Raw genomic sequence first — 19,233 nt, forward strand, 5'->3', positions numbered from 1 at the left:
CTGACCTGCTATTTCCAATAAACCAACAGCCTGAGAAGAAAAGGGAGGAGGGGGCTGTTATAATATAAGCTAGACTTAGGAGAGGATAACTACCAAATAAAACAAAACACAACAAAACAATAAATCTCCGCATAAATACTGTACTCACTGTGTACTCGTATGAACCACAGATTGCTGGACTTGAATTAATCAGCCCTAAGGGACTTAGGGCCAAAAGATCCAGGAGCATTCCCTAGGAATTCTCAGTGGTTATGCCACAATGCTTAGGTTTAACACTTTACTCAATGCATATCCAATTTCCCTGTAGCCACAGTAATTTCAAAAGTCACTTTCATATGCACTTATCAGATCTTATTTGGGGAATGAATAGATACTGGGATTATCCACATTCAGAGCTGGTGGCAACCTGGCACAGATGCCCCTAGATCAACATAAATATTATTTTATTATTTGCTTGAGTGTGACATGCTCCATCTCTTTATTTTAAAAAGTAAAATTTTAAAAATACCAGAAATAATTAAATATTTTAAAACACTTGGGATGGGAAAAATCTAAGCATGATCCAAAAGTCAAAAACTTGAAACTATAAGACAAAAACTTACTATTTTTCCCATAAAATAAAAATATCTGACAGAAAACAACCATTAACAGAATTAAAATACAAACCAGAGAAAATATTTTCATTACATATGACAAGCAAAATAACTCTTATAAACAAAGAACTTTTTCTTTATTATTATTATTTTCAGAGAGATGGTCTCTGTTGCCCAGGCTGGAGTGCAGTGGCATCATCATAGCTCATTGCAGCCTCAAACTTCTGGGCCCAAGCAATCCTCCCACCTCAGCCTTCCAAGTATCTGGGACTATAGGTGTGCCACCATGCCCAGCTAATTTTTTAATTTTTTTGTTTTCTATAGAGATGAGATCTTGCTATATTGACCAGGCTGGTCTTGAATTCCTGCCTCAGCTTTCCAAAGTGGTGGGATCACAAGCATGAGCCACCAAGCCCGGCAGAAGGAACTCTTATAAATTAATATTGTTACTAGATGAACTATCCCAGCTTCTAGCTAAAGCCAGCCCCACCAACTTATCTATGGAGCCCCTTCTCTCCCACCTCCTTCAAGGACACTGTTCCAGTGATTCTGTCCCCTCCCATTGACCATTTTTTCCCTCCTCTTTTTTCCTTTTCTTTTTTTATTGTTGTTTTTTTGAGACAGAGTCTTGCTCTGTTGCCCACACAATTGTGCAGTGGCACAATCTCAGCTCACTGCAACCTCCGCCTCCTGGGTTCAAGCAATTCTCTTGCCTCAGCCTCCCGAGCAGCTAGGATTACAGGTGTGTGCAACTATGCTGAGCTAATTTTTGTATTTCTGTAGAGACGGGGTTTCACCATGTTGGCCAGGCTGGTCTCAAACTCCTGACCTCAAGTGGTCCACCTGCCTCGGCCTCCCAAAGTGCTGGGATTACAGGTGTGAGCCACCATGCCCCATTATTTCCTCCTCTTGATCATTCTCATCAGCAAACAAACATACAGATACTTCTATCTAAAGATAAATAACTAAATAAAAGCAGAACAATTTAAAGCAAAACTACTCCTTCTCCCGACCTTCTTTCCCCAGCCAGCTAGAACCCCATTTTTTTGCCCCCTTTTGCAGCAGAACTCCATGAAAGCATGGTCTTTACCTCCTCTCCTCATCTCTTAAACCCATCTGTTTCAGGCTTTTGTCTCTTCCCTCGAATATATTTAGAGGTAACTGCAATTAATAGTCTGATAAATGTTTCCAGAATTTTTTCTCCAAAGATATAAATACACCTCAAAATGTTTTTTTAAACCATTATCTCTGGATGGTGAGAAGACAGATGAATTTTCTTTTTCTCTTTATAATGTTTTGGTCCTGTCTGAATTTTTTTAAAAATGATAAGCCTGTGTGACTTTTATAATCAAGGAGAAAATAGCTGTTTTCATTTTAGATAAAGTCACCATCTAGGCATACAGAACTACATCTGTTGTTTTAAAAATGAAGAGTCAGAAATACAGCTAGAATAAATAAACTGGTTCGCTTTTAATAGAAAAACTCCTACTAAAATATGCAGTAGCTCCTCGTTTCAGAGAAAACACTTATCTGGATAACTTTTTATTAGTGTAGCTTCCAGATCAATGTTCTTCTACTTAGAGGTTATGATCTTTTCTTGGGCAGATGACAGGCTGAAGGATAAATGGTGAGTAGAGGGTCTCAGAAGAGATCAGGGATAGGAGAAGTCCAAATACTGCTTTGGATCATTAAGGTATCTTCCACTCATCTGATGTAATCTCTCCCTCTCCAATACACACACACAGACACACACAGACACACACACACACACACACATGCTTTCATCAATCCTCATTAACCTCACTTCACCTCCCTGTGCTACAATCACTGTGTTTCTCATTTCCAACTTGGCCCCTTCTCCATCCCAACCTTTCTTTCCTAGCTTTCCTATTCAGCTCCTTTCTTCTCCAGATCTAAACAAACCTAGCATTTTTCCTCACCTCCACAAGATGAAAATAATTCCTTGCTTTGAAATAAAATAGTTAGAATCATGGTATGGAGATAAGTCTTCAGAGCCCAAAAATATTTTTTAAGAGGCTGAGAATATTTTCAAGAAGTCAAGGCTATCATGACAACTTCGCGATGGCCTATAAATATGCATTTGCTGAACTGAATCTCACCTGAAGCCAATCATTTTTGTAAGAAAGAAAATGACACAAATGTACATGCATGGACAGGAAAGGGTCTAAAATTGTGTGCAACATCATTATCATCACAGTTTCATGTGGGCTTTTGGGGGGAGTTTTAATTTCCTTCTCTGTGTAGTTATATTTTCTAACTGTTCTATAATTTATACACATTACTTACATAATAAAAAAAATTCAATACATTCATCGAATGCATGTCCAAAAATAAAAGGATAGAAAAGGCCAGCAGCCAGGGAGGGGAAAGAAGAAGGAGAAAAGTGAGAAGCAAAGGAAAGAAGCTTCCGAATCAGTCCACACTAAGTGAGAGGGACACAGAGCTAAGTCACGAGTCTCCATCTTTATCAAACCCTGGAGTCCCATTCTTCTTTCTGGCTGGCAGGGTTAACAGACCCTAGGCCAAGTCCAATGCAAGGCAATAATAAAGAAAAAAAAAACTCTTTAAACGGCATTAAATGAAACTGTTTAAACGGGGGAAAATTAATAACTTGTTGCTGGGGGTGGAGATGAAGGAGTAGGCTCGGGAATGCTGATATTCACAGAACTGAGGCTCCCCACCTTCACTTTGCATCTCAGCCTCCAGGAGCCACTTAAAAGCAAGCTATCTATTTCCAAGAAGTAAATCTCTTGGACGGGGACCTTATGTTCACGAGCCCACGAGGGAAGGTGCTGGGCTGTGTATTGGAGCTCCCAGCCAGAGAAGACAGCTATCTCTTTTGGCACAGGTTCTCAGGGATGAGACCATGTCTAGCGGGGATTTTCTCCAGATTCGACAGCCTTGGCCCTACCAAAACGCACAGCTTTGTTTTCACCATACATCACTCATTGTTGAGTCTTTTTTGTTTTTCCTCTCAAGCATCCACAGGTTGAATACTGCGTGTTCCCAACAGCCTGTGAACTTCTTGGACCAGCAAAGGGACATTCATTTTGCTGAGCACTCCTTTCACATTTCTATTGTGTTCGATTTCCCACTCCCCCTACCCGAGTCCCCAGAGAATAACTTCTTCCTTGTTTTAATAACTTGGATCACAGTCAAGGTTGATGTGTTTCTCCATTTTGCAGGATATTTTCTTCAGAAGAGACAAAACAGAGGCCAACAGGGTAGGAGAGGCTTGTTCAGAAATCAGCAGCCATTGAGAACACACAGAAAATGTTTTCAAAGAAATAGAAAGCAGATAACACAAGGCACCATCAATAGAAGGCTTCAAAATGGTGGACTCATACTCAGAAAGATTCCCCAGCAACGTTTTCTCCCAGGGACCCACTTTAAAAATCTAATTTCATTTGTTTGGGGGGTGAGGGAGAAGAAAGTGGTTCTTTCCATAAAATACCTTCTCATTGACTTAAATTGAAATACATTCTCCCATTGGAGGTCATAAAAGTAGCTGTGATCCCAGTGGGTATACAGAAATTAGAAAATGAGTAAAGGGAGAAGGAGGAGAAAGGAGCAGTTCAGTCACACAAGTATATCCCACCTCTAACACAGCAAGTTTTCATTTCATCTGCCCATGTTCTTTATAAAATCCTATCCCCATCCATTTTAACACTGCTCCCTGACATCTAATGAAAGATGTCTCTGTGGACTTGCTTGGGATACAAGGAAACAACCCTATTCTTTGTGAAGCCACTTTTTTAAAAAGAAACATTTTCAAGGAAAGAAGACCCGAACCAGCATTTAGTGGGGTTTAGTCTGAGGTACATGATCTTTTAATAAAAAATTGATAATGCCTCTTTTTTAGGAGTGATACAGAAATTACATCTTTCTTCTCTAAAACATGCGTCAAATCACCAGTTTTCCTGTAGTAGATCTACCTTGTCACATGATTTTTCTTACCATTGATTTCAAACAGTGTCAAGATACTAGTTATGAATGAACGCAAAAAGTTACGTGTCTGAATTTGTCTTCATGGAATATCTTTTCTCAAATGTATTCTCCATATTAATACTTTTCATACCATGGCAAAAGAAAGTAAATCCAGTATCACAGAGAACAATGACCCCAACCCAGATTGGTCTCCCCTGGGGAAAGGCCAAACTTTCTACTGGAATTACAGATTCAACTAAATCCAGTTCTGGGCTGTTCATGAGTTTGGAGGAGACAGCCAAGGTGTCACCATGTTTGAATGCTAAAAGTGAGGCAAACTGTGGGTCATGACACATCAGTGGGTTGTAAAATCAATGTAGTACATCACAATCAGCATTTTAAAAAATGAAATGGGATAGAGAGAAAATGTCAGCAGGCACAGCATATCATAAGAGTATTGCTCAGTGAAAATCTATGTTGTGTGTGTGTGTGTGTGCACATGTGTGTATATGGGATCTCACTATAAAGGGTATTTCTAACTGTGGTCACAGTCTAAAAGGTTTCCACCCATTTAAGAAGCTCTAATCCAGGGCGCAGGTCCTGGAGTCAGACAGAACTGATTCCAACATGGCTCTGCCACTCACTCACTATGTGACCTTGGTTAGGTAGCTTCATCTCTCCACCTCCTCAGCTAAAAAAATGGATGTGGCCATAGTGTCCTGGGCGTACTGTAAGATCAGATCAGAAGAGGAAACATGTACAGCCCCTCACACGGCACCCAATACTGTTTATATACATCCTTAGATAAATGTCCACTTCACAAAATGGAAGCGGAAACTTGTGGATTTACAGTATGTTCTACAGGGATAAATTCACAGTGTGAAAGAAGATGGTAGGCAATTAGCTAATTGTAATTTTTGCTCTGCAAAACAGTTGTTCTTTTGTGGAACTATCTGTTGGGCCATCTAGCCCTTTTTATAACAGCTCCCTGAATAAAGTTAATATTCGAGAAATATACATATATATTTTGTTTGTTTGTTTTGTTTTGTGGAATGGTCTCACTCTATCGTCCAGGCTGGAATGCAGTGGCCTGATCTTGGCTCACTGCAACCTCCGCCTCCCAAGCTCAAGCAATCCACCCACCTCAGCATGCCAAGTAGCTGGGGCTACAGGAATGTGCCACCATGTCTGGCTAATTTTTTTGTATTTTTTGTAGAGAAGGTGTTTCACCACGTTGTCCAAGCTGATCTCAAACTCCTGAGCTCAAGTGATCCACCCACCTCAGCCTCCCAAAGTGCTGGGATTATAGGCATGAGCCACCATGCCAGGCCAAGAAATACATTTTTAGGCAGGGCGCAGCAGCTCATACCTGTCGTCTCAGCACTTTGGGAGGCCAAGTGGGGCAGATCGCCTGAGGTCAGGTGTTCGAGACCAGCCTGGTTAACATGGCAAAAACCTGTCTCTACCAAAAATACAAAAATTAGCTGGGTATGGTGGCAGATGCCTGTAATCCCAGCTACTCAAGAGGCTGAGGCAGGAGAATCACTTGAACCCAGGAGGCAGAGGTTCCAGTGAGCCAAGATCGTGCCACTGCACTCCAGCCTGGGTGACAGAGTAGGACTCCGTTTCAAAAAAAAAAAAGAAAAAGAAAAAAAAGAAATACATTTTTATTTCAGAAATCCTTTCCAAGATGTAAGTAACAGACCAATGAAAACTTCTCATTTTTTTCTTATGCAGGATTGAACAGAACAAATTGTTCACACTTTGTGCTTCATCCTTATAATACAGCTTCTGCCTCCTCAGCAAGTGACTAACAGTACGTGTCTAAAGACCTTAAAAAGTATCGAAATTGTCTCAACTATGGAAAGATCCAGCTGCAAATACATGCCAAAATTCCTTATCTGTAATTTTTGTAACTGAACAAACAAGCCCCTGTATTACAGCCTGAAGAAGTTTTTGAGAAACGTACTGCTCACTTCACAATCATGTTCTGTCTATCCTTGCTGTTTAGCCTGGGGAAGGTTATCAAGTTCTGAGGAGAGGCGAAAGGAGAAAAGGAAGGGAGCCAGAAAGAAAGGGTGGGACCAAGAAGCCGAGGAACTTAAGACAAGTCAAGAACAGGTAGAAAAGCCAGGCGCGATGGCTCACGCCTGTAACCCCAGCACTTCGGGAGGCCGAGGTGGGCGGATCACCTGAGGTCAGGAGTTTGACACCAGACTGACCAACATGGAGAAACCCCATCTCTACTAAAAATACAAAATTAGCCGGGCGTGGTGGCGCATGCCTGTAATCCCAGCTACTGGGGAGGCCGAGGCAGGAGAATCACTTGAACCCGGGAGGCGGAGGTTGCGGTGAGCCAAGATGGCACCATTGCACTCCAGCGTGGTCGACAAGAGCGAAACTCCATCTCAAAAAGAAAAGAGAACAGGTAGAAAGACAGAATACTAAAACTGTCAGCAGCCCCCCAGATGGAAGACAGGAGAGAAATAATGTAAAACAACAGAAAGCCTTTTCTTTGAGGTCCAGAGAGAGGAAGAGGAGATCTGGATAAAACTGCTGAAAAATTTGGGGGCGGGGGCGAGGTGAAGAACCTAACAGTAAGTCTTGGAAGATGAAATACAACTCTGTCGATTACTGAAGGATGAACCAAATAACAGGACTGGGCCAACACAAGAAAGAAGAAAAGAGGGCGGCTGGTTGTGAAGTTAAAGAAGAGAAAAGAAAAAGAAACAGCTACAGAAATGCCCCAAGGTGCAGGATATACGGCTGGGGAAGGTGCGAATGTTTGGGAATAAAAACAAACTTTGAAAAACAACAAAACACAAGTCTTTTCAAAGCCTGGCCTCACACTTAAGGTAAGTTCTCCCTGAGAGATTTAAAGGTAAATAAAGAACAAGCAAGTAAGTTAAGACTGAAAGGCTTGACTGATCTAACAGGAACATGTGGTGTTATGGTTGTAATGCCACAAATTTAGTACTTAGTATTTTGTGAAATATTCACAAAGAAATGAACAGGATGCTGCATAAGTTTTTAAATTGTTTTCCAGGGGCACGTTGATGAGAAATGCCACTCCCTCCATTTTGTCCCCAGCATGTGTACGATGAGCAAGAAGAGGTGGGGGCGGGGGAGAGAGATTCTTCCCATCCACCAAATGCTACCCTGATTACCCACGTCAGTCCTAACTCCTGCATTGCCCCAGGTGCCAGTCAACAAGGCCTACACCATTTGCTTTGCCATCTCCGCATTGTCCACTCACTTGCTCTGCCCTTCTGTCCATTTCACTGAGCTGGAGCTCCCAGCAGCAACTCTAGAAGAGAAGAAGAGGTGGGGAGTGGGGAATGGAGCATGCATGGATCTGGCAAGCCCCCCAGATCCCAGAATCCAATGAAAAGCCCCTCAATACACAGAGACATCAAGCTAGCTATCAAGACTGCTGAACTAAGTCCCCAGTCCCACTGGGGCCAATGGTGGGGTGGAAGGCACCACCGGAGGCTGCAAAGAGCTTGGGCTTTGGAATCAGATCTGGACTTGGAATCCCAGCTCTAGCGCTTAGGAGGATGAGAACTTGGGAAGTAACTTAACCCTCTGAGCTTGGTTTACTCATCTATAAACCAAGCAGTACTTAGCTCTCATGAGAGTGTTGGGAAGATAAGATGAGGTAACCTGGAAGGGCACCTGACAGGCTGCAGGCACTTCACAAGTGTTCTAAGCTACTGCCCATCTCTTCACACTTGTTAGAAAATGAAAAGTGAGTTCTTTCAATGGTGAAAGCAAGTCCCACCTGCCTTCTTTTTTTTTTTCTTTTTCATTTTTAGGTGCAAAGAGTAGCTCCTTCTGATGTTTCCTGGCTGTATTGTCCCTATTATGGTTGTATTATCAAGTATGGAAAGAAAAACCCTGTTGGTGCAATCAGGTATGGGCATATCTGAGTGTGGATTGCTCAGATCTGCATCACACAAATGCGAATTTGGATCCTGGACTTTGCACACCCAAAGCACTTCTTGATAAGATAGTGGAATGGTTAACAACTGTGATATCATAGTAAAACACAATTATTAAATGAGGTTGAATGGCCTTTGAGGAATTATAAAACATTCAACAAGACCATAAGTGTCCTCAATATTCCTTGTTTCAGATAGAAACACCCCATATTTATGTTTTTGAAAATTTAATACTGAACACAACTCACCAACTAGGGGAAGGAGGAAAGCATTCTAATGTCACAGAGAACTTTGCCCTTTCTTCTAAAACTGTACTCTCTTCATAAGTTCTAAGCACCTTTAAAATGGTTCAAACAGGTATAAGTTACTGTGGAAAGGCAATGGAATAGAGAAAACCTTACCCCTTTAAGGTGGCTCCTAAGTTCATCTGATTCCAGGTCATGCATTCAAGCTGGGAGGTCATTTGGTATAAATTGTCACTGTTAGAAAAACATCCAGAGTTAGAAACACATAACCATTAAAATACTACACAATTGTTTCTTCAAAAGCAATGGAGTTTTAACTTTTCTTGGAAGTGCAAGCCTCCACATTTTCCAGAATGACAGAATATGCAAATCTGAAATTATTTTCATTTCATCCCACTGATCTCTGCACAGTTATACACTTCATACACAGCAGAAGGGATGTGAGAGTAACTCGGAAGCATTTTTTAAAACCTTTATATAGCAACCACTGAAGTTTCTAAAGAAGTGTTAAACCTTTGAGGGGAAAAGGCTAAGGGGAGTGAAACTTTGAAAGGCAACACAGGCTGGATAACTCAACATTAAAGTTAAAAGCCTGGAGCTGAAAGTAAAGACAGCAGATTAATTATTCGTGAAAAGGCCATTAAGTTGTTTTAATCAAAAGGATAAGTATCATGTGGATTATGAGGGTCTGAAAAGTCAAAGAGTGATGGGTGATGAATGGTCTAAAAAGCAAGGATGTGACAAGCAGAAGAAAGATGATGATAAACTCTATGCACAGCTGAAGGAATCATTTTCTATATGTTTTATAATCCTGGTACAAGTCAAATGTAAAAAAAAAAAAAAAGAGCCCAGTTCTATAAGATTCTATGAGGGAAATGGCTTATCATTTACATTAAGACTCCAAAGAAGTTTTACACCACTATGTAAGCCAACCAAAAGCTGTTCTGTCCCTTCGGTATTTATCTCATTCCTAGAAAATTAGCACATGAATCAATTGCCAGAAATCTCCTAAATTACCAAGCTCCATCAGGAATAAATTTATGCCTGAATTGAAATGGTTAATTATGAAATTTGAGACCCAAGAGACCAAGAGTTTGTCTGGGACCTCTTGGTCTAAACACTTTACAGAAGAAAAATTTCACTCTACCTTCATGGCAGAAATGAAAAAAGATAAGAGGCATTTAATATCCGATGTGTGGTATCAGATTGCAGATCTCGGCCCATCTCCGTCTGGTCATGGCATTCTTTTAAGCTGCTTCACTGGGCAGAGGCAACACCAAATTTTAATTCAGAAAGGCTTTTTTCAGGCCAAGCATAACTGGGAACTTGAGGAGGGGAGAGGGAAATTACAGCAACTCAGAATAAATGAATTCTGTGCTCTCTTTCCGCATAGCTTGATAAATCATGGCAGAGTCCATCTGACTCTCATATAATAACTCTGAAAATTATTTGGAACTCCTTAGTGGTGGGTACACAGGATAAGGAGGAAATCAGATTCCAGGAGGGAATTTTGCATATGAAAAGTGAAGTGACTTCAAACTCAAAGTATGTGCCGCTTCATTAGTCAGTGTGTATCTGGACGCCGTCACTCATCCCCGTGTCTGACTGGCTATTATGCTACTACAATATCCTACATATCAATGAAAAAAAAATGATGAGTTTCTCCTGCAGCTTCCCCATTTGTAGCAGCAGCCCGTACTGGTCTGTGCCACAGCATTTTGCAATTCCACAAATTCTTTCTGTAAGGCTGGAGTAATTAATTCCTGAAGGACCCCAACTTTTATTAGAAGTGCCAGCCTGCTGCATTTACCTCAGGAGAGTTTCTTGAACTTTCTTTGGGCTGACAGTTCATTAATAAGCGGCCTCCTCCACAATCTCTCTACTGGTTTTTGTTCTCCTGCGCCTTTTCATCAAGCAATCCATTTATTAATCTTACCATTAATCTCAGCCAACAGGCATTGTATTCCCCAGGCAGCTCTATATTTTTGTCACTAATTTTTAAAAAATTGTCCACCAACTAAAATCACTCAGCCCCAGTTGACAATTTTCCTAGGCCCTTTGGGGATATGGGATCTTTCTGAAATTATTTCATCCTTTCACAACTCAGAAAATCATAATTTTCAAGAGAGCTGGGAAAGAAAGATGAGTGACAGATGCTGATGCAGAAGGGTGAATGAATCCCAAATATCTAACTTTATGAGTTGGAAATTTTCTCACAGACTTAAAGAACAGTCTGGTTGATTCCTAAGGTCTCTATAAGGAAGTACCCCAAAGAGAAAATACACATTTTTTTTCGTTAGACGGAGTCTCACTCTGTCGCCCAGGCTAGAGCGCTGTGGTGCTATTTCAGTTCACTGCAACTTCAGTCTCCCAGGCGCAAGCGATTCTCCTGCCTCAGCCTCCCAAGTAGCTGGGATTACAGGCATCTGCCACCATGCCTGGCTCATTTTTGTATTTTTAGTAGAGACAGGGTTTCACCATGTTGGTCAGGCTGGTTTCAAACTCCTAACCTCAGGTGATCCACCCGCCTCAGCCTCCCAAAGTGCTGAGATTACAGGCATGGGCCACCGTGCCCGGCCAATATTTTTAATGGCATTTTCTTGGCCCTCAGAAGGCAAACCTTCTCAAATACAGGGTCTATGTCTTACATATACGATTTTTTCTAGTGTATACTGTACTGTCTAATATGGTATACGCTGGCCACATGTGACTCATGCCGCACATTAAATTGATAAGATTTTTTTGCTATATTGAGTCAAATACGCTATTTGAAAAATTAATTTCACAGCTTCTTATTTTTTGAATGTGGTTACTAGCAAATTTCAAATACATGTATGGCTTGTGTTATGTTTCTATTGGACAGTGATGTTCTGTAAGTTTTGGGACATTGAGCAAATCAGTTCAGCTCCCTGCCCCTCAGTTTTCTCGTCTGTTCAACGGGAATATTAATCTCCATCAGTCTAACTGTACAGGAATGTTGTGAGGCCCATAGAAGGTAATGCCCTCAATGGCCCTTTGAAGATGATACAGATAATATACTTTAATTACTTTAATTTGTTCTAACCTACCAAATTTTGCACAGCACTTTCACACATTCTCAATACTGCTCACAACTTTGTGAGGCAGATGTAATTCTGAGTCCCCATTTATTAGATGAGGGTTGAGGCACAGAGAGATGCCCAGTGCTGCCATGCCTGGTGCCCCCACCCTCACTCTGCCCTGCCCCTGTGAAGGCATCCTGAGCCTCATCCTCTCATTACCATTTATGTAATAATAATGATAACAATAATACAGACAAGAGTCTGGAGGTGAAAGAGAATATACTCAAGGGAGCAACGTGACCTACTCAGTCTCTAGAGAATGACGATGCTGCAAGATGCCCCATGCGTCCTCTTCAGCTCACTAAGGACAGTGTGCCAAGATCCCAATAGAAGCCCCCTTTGCCATTCTAGCTTTCCTGAAAGCTTAGCCTGCAACCTCTCAGAAGAGGAGAGAAGGTGGGGAGGATGTATGGGAGAAAAGGACTTTCAGAAAATCCCCAAGCTACTAATAGGTTTCCTGAGGCCAGAGATAGGATCAGAGCACAGTTTTAACCACATCCTGCCTTTTGCTGGCTGGGGCTCCTCAGCTGCTCAGTCAGTGGGCCTGGCTGGCACGGCCTTTCAAATGGAAGTCAATGACAGCAATGACAATAACGGCTGCTGGGGAGAGGACAAAAATGTGAACTGGAGCTAAAAATACTGGGCCTAAGCATGCTCAGGCTCTGATCTCTTTGGGCAATCGCTCAACACCCAGCTCTCATCATGGAAGCCCATGGAAAGAGGCAGCTTCGTTCAAAGAATATAGAGCCTCTGGCAAATGAAGCATCTAATTACTCAATAACCACTGTAGGTGCCACCACCTCATTCCCAGAGGAGATCAGATAAGCAGGTGGTTTGGCTTACAGCGACCACTGTGGTCACGTAGGCATTTCAGCTCCAACCGTCTAACTCTGCCTGTTCGGAAGTGAACTTTCAAATTGCAGGCTGCCAAAATGTATTCCAAACGTCATGGTGTCCTTTATATTTTTTAAGTAGATTTTTTTTAAGTCACTTGTTTCCTATGTAAGAATGTTTGAAGTTGGAGGCAAGGGAAAGAGGAAAGAAACTTCTATAACTGGGATTAATGCAAGTTGGAGTAAAATAAAAGGAAGTTAGTCCCAGCAAAAAGGGAGAGCTTAAAAGGAAATCAGTAGTAGATCATATAGAGTTTGTTTTGGCCTGAACTGCAGTATTATTAAGTTCTCGACCTCTGCACAAAAGGAAAGGAAGAAAAAAAGCCTCAGCTATTATCTAGACGAGAACTCCTCCACTCTTCAAATGCATGTGTGATTCAAGCACATTTTCATCTTTAAGTCTGTTTATTATATTCAGCAGAATAATTCGTGTCATCAAGGGAATAGAACCATCTACCCTGGCTGAGATTAGGGTCACCTCTGCCACGTAGTTGCTGGCTGGCCAGGTAACATCTTGGAAGAAGTAAAGAGCTGCCCCCAGAGGATAAAAAATAAAAAGGCTCAAAGTAGACATAACTGGCATCTGTGATTAGAATTCATGTTTCCAGCTTTTTCAGCAATAACTGTGCCCCACACCAACAGAAAGGCCTCTGTGGGTGTACCTCTACCTAATAACTTAACAGAGGTTGCAGCCAGACTTCCACACACCCTTTTCCTGTGCTCCTCCCTTTGAGGTGCCTTGCAGCCTGCCTGCCTAGAAATTTCTGCCCAGCAGGCCATGATGAATAATTATTTCACAGTCACTCTCTTGGTATTGTAATTTCTCTGAAGCTCACCAGCTAACCAAAGAAAAACCCACTGGGGATTCCATTTCTATTAATAAACACTTGGTCAGCACAAAAGTTACAGGAATATTTGGAACTAGATTTTTCCTCCTCCCTGGAGACGAGTTTAATTCAAGCTTGTGGCTTTGATAACATTGCCCATCACCCTGGAAGCCATTTCAGACCTTCCACCTTCTGCCTATCTATGCAGGAAACAAATATTGATTTTGTACTAAGGGAAAAGACAGTGTAAAATGTACATAGGTACACAAGTGAAAAGAGGCATTATTAATTACAATTTTATTTTCTTGGGCATGGGCTGTCATCTGATTTATGTCTATGTTGAAGGCCAACCCAAGTGGTGGATCGGCACTTCCCACTGAGTTGTGGAACCCAAGATTTCCCAGAAACTCTATGGCTGCTAAGGAAGTTTCTCTCATATGAAAAATAATCTACTTGTAACAGGCTCCACTGTCAATGTCACCATTTGTGAATCATCAACATTCAGTTCAAAACAGACTAACATTAAATGATTGCTTCCAGAGTCAGAGTGGTTTTACCCGCTAACAGGCAAAAGTACAGCAAAAGGAAATATCCTCATTTAAATTGGTAGCACAGTTGCTAAAGAAGAATATGCAAACCTAATAAAAGAGCAAAAGGAAAGGGAAAGGGCTAGAATGCCTAAAAGAAACAATCAGTGTGCATCGGAATATTTTTCAAACACAGTGCACAGAACTTTCCAAAGTAGCTATGAGGATCATATGTGAAGTCGGTATAGTCAAGGACTGGGGTCTCCAAGGAAGTCGCAAACAGATGAGGCAAAGGGACTCTGGGAAGGAAAGACATCAGAAAAGGCCCAGCTAGCTGCCTTTTCTGGGTAGAAATTAGGGGGGAAATTGTGCCTAGTAAGGTTGGACCCCACTACTCCCTACACTGACAGAAGAACTTTTCCCTGGGACCTTCCCTCTGGGAAAGCCCAAACCAGGGTGGTCCTGGAAGCAGTCATTCTTTCTGGGTCTGGAAGGACAGGGAGAAAGGTCTCTGCCCTGCAATTCTTTAGGTGCCTGGGTTGAACTTCACCCCAACAGTTCACACCCAGTAGTAAAAACAAAACTGGAGGAGTCTGGAGTTTGAAAGACAACTGCTCTGTGTGTTAGAACTTTAAGAGAATGCTCGTCTGCTTCTGATAATGGCCTTCAGGGAAAACGCTGTCCCAAACCACTAAGAACTTTCCATTGAAAGCTACAGGTAAAACTAATGGATAACTGACTTCTGTCACAACTGTGGGAAATAGGAGACCATCCTTGAATGAGACTGAGGACAGATGCCACCTTCACAAAGAGAATGGCACTTATCCATCTAGCGAGAAAGCAAGTGCAGAGGGTAGGAGGATGGATTCTGGAGCTGTATTGCCTGAATTTGAACACCACTTCTGTCCCTTAACTGTGTCACACTGGGGAAATTTACTTCTCAGGGCCTGAGTTTCCTCCTCTGTAAAATGGGAGTGATAACCTGTTGTGTCCCTCAGAGAGTCACTAGGTGGATTAAATAAGTCAATACTTGTAAAGTGCTTACAGTGGTACCTGGTGCATGTTAAGTCTACATAAGCATGTGCTCTTATGATTTATGAGCAAAAGTGATACATTGGCCCGGCGCAGTGGCTCACGCCTGTAATTCCAGCACTTTGGGAGGCCAAGGCGGGTGGATCACAAGGTCAGGAGTTTGAGACCATCCTGGCTAACACGGTGAAACCCCCTCTCTACTAAAAATACAAAACATTAGCCGGGCGTGGTGGCACATGCCTGTAGTCCCAGCTACTTGGGAGGCTGAGGCAGGAGAATCTCTGGAACCCGGCAGGCAGAGGTTGCAGTGAGCCGAGATTGCACCATTGCACTCCAGCCTTGCAACAGAGCGAGACGCCGTCTCAAAAAAAAAAAAAAGTGGTACATTGACTATACACGGGGAGTAATCAGATAGGGAATCCTGCGTGGTCTGGTATCACTCAGTGATTCAGAGCACAGCTGGGCTGTGAAGTCAGAGAGATTAAGGATCAAATCCTGAATCTGATTCTCACTTGCTGTGTGACCTTGAGCAAGTTACTTTGAGACTCTGAACTTATTTCCTCATCAGTAAACTAGAAATTATAGTACCTGCCTCAAAGAGTAGTCAAAAGGGTTAAATGGGTAAACCGAGTGAACCATTCAACATCATGCACAGCAGCATATAGTCAGCATGCAACAAATTCCAGTTATTACGTTATAAGGACTCATGCTTTCATCCAACAATGATCACTGGGTTCCATAAGGGCAGACACCTGGTTTCAGAAACCCTAGTGATCTTTACACAAAACTCCACCCACCTTCTATAGGAGAGGAGAGGGTAAGGAGGATGGAGAAAACCACCTCCTGTCACTTCCCATAAGTTGCTGATTGAGTGCATTTTCTATTCACTGTTGTTCATACCCACAACAAATATATATGCAGCTGCAACTCCTCAGAACTGTCACCTGAGAGAAAGGAGGGAATTGTGCAGGGGACAAGGAAAGAACTGGGATTCTGAGAACGTCCTCAAAGCACACTCCACACTGTATTCTGCTTATTTAATGTCAGATTTGTACCATTACCTTTCTTTAGGCTGGCAAGGGAAAGTATATCCAAAGACTGGGAAGAGGCCCAGCACAGTGGCTCACACCTGTAATCCCAGCACTTTTCGAGGTCAAGGTGGGCAGATTACCTGAGATCAGGAGTTTGAGACCAGCCTGGCCAACATGGTGAAACCCCGTCTCTACTAAAAATACAAAAATTAGCTGGGCATGGTGGCTGACACCTATAATCCCAGCTACTTGGGAGGCTGAGGCACGAGAATCACTTGAACCTGGGAGATGGAGTTGCAGTGAGCCAAGATTGTGCCACTGCACTCCAGCCTGGGCGACAGAGTGAGACTGCATCGAAAAGAAAAAAAAAAAAAAAAAGACTGGGGAGGAAGAAGTTTGGTGAGGGAGGGGGCGAAAAAAGCTGGGCAGTCAGCCTCAGGGGGTCAAATGCAGCAAGGCAAACAAAATACAAGTAAGCTTTCCCCAGAAAGTCCCAAACTTTAGAGAGAAAAATGAATGAAACCAGGGACCAGTAGAAGCACCACTGAATATCTAAAATCCAAAAGTTAGGGTGTTAGGCAATTAAAGTTTAGTCCTACTTTTTATGCTTCTTCAAACATTGCATTCACAAAAGCATTTAAATACCCTTTCAAACTTGTTTAGGAATAGCAAAGAGGGAAACCATATAACTGTAGTAATGTTGGTGCACAGACCCAGGTTTAAAACATTCCTACACCTGCCCATTCATCTTTAGACTGCAAGGGAGGCACATGATCTTTAAAAACTGATTGGAAATGTTAATTTAGAGTGAATGGAGCTTTCAAGATCCAGACAGCACAAATTCCAAGGGAACAAACTCTTCCTACAGGGGTCACAAATTCTTTTTTGAGATGTTACTACTTGGGAAATTTTCTGTGAGAGGGAAAAATAGTATTTTCATTGGATTTGTGTAAAAATAACAGGACCAAAGAAAGTTCCTGAATTATAAAGAAGGAAGATAGAAGTAAACAAATACTTCTGAAAGGTGAATTTGACGAAGTGCTTAATACGGTGGCCAATCAGAAGCTAGATTAGAAAACGTGAAAATTTATGTGATGTTTCCTACTTCCCTAGCAACCACAAAATCAGACCTAAGTCAAAATCCACCATAGGCACCCTGGAGAATTGCTATTAAACCAGTGGTAATGATCGGTTTTTCCTGGACTCCTCTTTCAAGGCTGCCAGGTGCTCTGATGGACCCCTTCCTAGGGTCCCACAGGGTGAGTCTCGGCTTGGGAGAGGGGAGTAACGGATGTGTGTGTAGCTTCGAGTCACTGATGCACCGGACTGCAATGTCTTCCAGTCCCCAACCCCCAAGAACACCTCCCATATCGACAGTACCCGCTCCCGCATCAAGGTCTTCTCTCAGCCTAGTGTGACACACAAACTGAGCCCACAGGGAGCTAAGGAGGAAGGGATGGACCAAGGTCATTACGTGGGAACCATTCCAACAGCCCGCCTGACGGCTACTAGAATAACAGCAATGACACCCTGGCAATGGGCGAGAGCAGCTACTCAAGAAGAATGGCAATGGCCCCGCTGCCAGTTTTGCTAGGGAAGGAGATTCACCTCAGAGAATAGGTGCGAATCCTGCCCCCATTCCAAAGACCTGACCCACCGAAAGGAGGCGCTGAGGTGGCAGGCTTGGGGCAGCATGCCGCGCCTGTGGTGCAGAACAGGAATGATTTCTAGCTAGGGACGCAGAAAAAGAAGGATGGGGAGGTGCGACCATTTGGTGTTCTTGCCCACCGCCTGCCTCCCCCCGCCCAAAAAAAAGTGTGATGAGGAATCCAAGATTCGGATAGCTAAACCGGATGTTCTCGGGAAAAAAAAGAAAAAAAAAGGTTTCCCAGGTCCGCGCGCCTCAGGCGTTAGAAATAGAAGGGGCGCGTCCCTGCACCTCTCTAGAAACTCCCAGGAAGGAGAACCTTAGATGCGAGAGCCAGGCCAGCCCCGGGCTCACTCTTATAAGGGCAGCAAGGGCCTGGGGCTGCGCCTCGCTCCGGATCGAGGACTCCCGCCCCTCCTCCACCTGCGGGACTGGACAGTTCCCCAGGCGCGGCCACTCCCCCACCCAATCTCCCAGGGCAGGCGCTTTTCCTTCCTTCATGACCTCACTACCTCCTTCCCTTGACGTCAGCCCCGGGTCCCCGCGCGGAGGGGCGGGAGGATGGCGATGGGTTTGGGGGCAGCCGGTGTCAGGATCCCGGAGCACCCGGGAGGAGGGGGCTATGAGGTCATGCGCGCCCAATCCCGGGCCTCACAGGCCGCGCGCTGCCGCTCCGCGGCCCCCGCCCCAACTTCCAGCCTCGTGCGGGCTGGTGTGCGCCGCAGTTACTAGGCAACCCTATCGCAGACGCGGGCGGCCGGCCAAGTTCACCCAAAGTTGAAGAAGAAATTTGGGGGAGAGAAGGTGGAGAGAGGCGAGAAGAGGAAGCACAGAGCGGGGAAAAGCTTGGAAGGGAATGAAGCTGGCCTTGGGCCTCCTGCGCACAGGAAGAAGGTCCCACGCGGGACAGAGCAGCCTCCCCGCAGGGCCCTGTTGCGACCCGACCTCCGTCCCGCACCCAGGCCGGGGGCCCACCCCAGAGCGTAGCAGGCGCGCTGGGAACGACGTCCACAAAGCGCTGCCACGGGCCGAAACCCTGGAGGGTTGAGGTGGGGAGAAGGCTGCGGCCAAGGCTGTGGCCGAGGGTACTCGCCTTAGAGGTAGCCTGGCCGGTGTGGCCATTGGATGGGTTTGAGGGCTCAGAACCGAGTGGGAGTGGACTCTGTGTTTAATATTTAGTCCCGATGAAGGTAAATTCCTCCCAGCAAAGACCTTCTAAAAATAATAATAACTTCTTGAGCGCCGCTTCTTCTTCAGCTCGAAACAATAATTGTCCTCATTTTTATACAACATAAGAACAACTCAGAGACCAGGGAGATCAGCTTTAATCTCCTCTAAGTAGTAGAGTGGAGTCGAGGCGTCTCGTGCCACCAAGACCCTGCATGCCCGCATTCGGGGCTGCCCGGTTCGGGCGTTCCCAAGTCCCCTCCGGGGTCCCAGGGACCCA

General features: G+C 43.7%; 1 protein-coding gene across 6 annotated transcripts in view; it reads right to left on the minus strand.

The window, feature by feature from the left end:
- The window catches only part of WT1 (WT1 transcription factor), a 47,759-nt gene that overhangs the window by 21,000 nt on the left and 7,526 nt on the right, over window positions 1–19,233 (minus strand). For 3 of the 6 annotated variants that reach the window (XM_030828883.1, XM_030828882.1, XM_003254374.3), the window contains exons 4-5: window positions 8,884–8,961; window positions 7,798–7,848 (exon numbers count right to left, since the gene is read on the minus strand). The exons of 1 other annotated variant lie outside the window; for it this stretch is intronic. In XM_030828883.1, coding sequence (XP_030684743.1) covers window positions 7,798–7,848; window positions 8,884–8,961 — 129 coding nt within the window. The remainder of the gene's footprint in view (window positions 1–7,797; window positions 7,849–8,883; window positions 8,962–19,233) is intronic. 2 more of the 6 variants (XM_003254375.2, XM_030828884.1) reach the window with 1 other exon arrangement.

The sequence above is a fragment of the Nomascus leucogenys genome, chromosome 15 (assembly GCF_006542625.1).
Source record: "Nomascus leucogenys isolate Asia chromosome 15, Asia_NLE_v1, whole genome shotgun sequence".
In the NCBI taxonomy this organism is placed as follows: domain Eukaryota; kingdom Metazoa; phylum Chordata; class Mammalia; order Primates; family Hylobatidae; genus Nomascus; species Nomascus leucogenys.